This window comes from Charadrius vociferus, unplaced genomic scaffold (genome assembly GCF_000708025.1).
Source record: "Charadrius vociferus isolate BGI_N301 unplaced genomic scaffold, ASM70802v2 scaffold332, whole genome shotgun sequence".
Classification (NCBI taxonomy): Eukaryota; Metazoa; Chordata; class Aves; order Charadriiformes; family Charadriidae; genus Charadrius; species Charadrius vociferus.
Window position 1 is genome coordinate 4,478,198 of NW_009647418.1, and position 755 is coordinate 4,478,952.

Here is a 755-nt window from a genome sequence, read left to right on the forward strand (position 1 = left end):
ACCACAGGACTCACTGCTGGAACACGGGTTGAGGAGAGACACCAAAGCTGCAGGAGAAGGGACCGGGATGGTGAGTCCACAGGGGCGCTGGCAAGGATGGGGCCCATAACAGGCCCCCCACGCTGCTCCATGTTGGCCAAACCCCTCTCCACCACAGGAGAAGGCAGATGGGACGGAGCGGGGACTCAGCAGCCCCCTGCGCGGCTGTGCCGTGCCGCAGGGCCGCTCCTGGCCCCCGGCTCGCCGGCCAGGCGCCTACCTGATGCGTAGCCAATCATGAAGAGCAAGTAGACCAGGAGGAAGCGGAAAAGGTCTTTGAAGAGGATCTGCAAGCGATGGACATGGGGGTGAGATGTGCTGGACCACGGCGCCCAGCCGTGTGCTGGGGCACCATCGCCGAGCCATGCTGCGGGGACGGCAGGGCTGAGAGCAGGGCATGGGTGAGCCACAAGAAACCCTAAAGAAAGCACGGAGCACCCTCCTTTTGGGCCACACATCCATAGGAGGCCCAGCCTGGCTGGGGAAGGAGAAGAATCCCCCGACCCCACCAGACCTTCTGGATCATGATGCTGTAGGTCCCCGTCAGCTTGAGCCCCCGGGTGAAGTACAGCGCGTTCATCCAGCCCAGGACCAGTGCGAAGACCATGACAGCCAGGTACGCCTCAATGCCACCCAGGTACAGCCCCGCCGTGACGATCACCAGCACCGAGTAGATGAAGCTGGAGGAGAACCGACGTCAGACCCTACACTGGCAG

General features: G+C 63.2%; 1 protein-coding gene across 1 annotated transcript in view; it reads right to left on the reverse strand.

Moving 5' to 3' along the window:
• TRPV4 (transient receptor potential cation channel, subfamily V, member 4) overlaps positions 1-755 on the reverse strand; it is a 6,740-nt gene that overhangs the window by 506 nt on the left and 5,479 nt on the right. Inside the window, exon 12 of the mRNA XM_009880380.1 lies at positions 3-47. Within this exon, the coding sequence (XP_009878682.1) occupies positions 3-47 (45 nt within the window). The remainder of the gene's footprint in view (positions 1-2; positions 48-755) is intronic.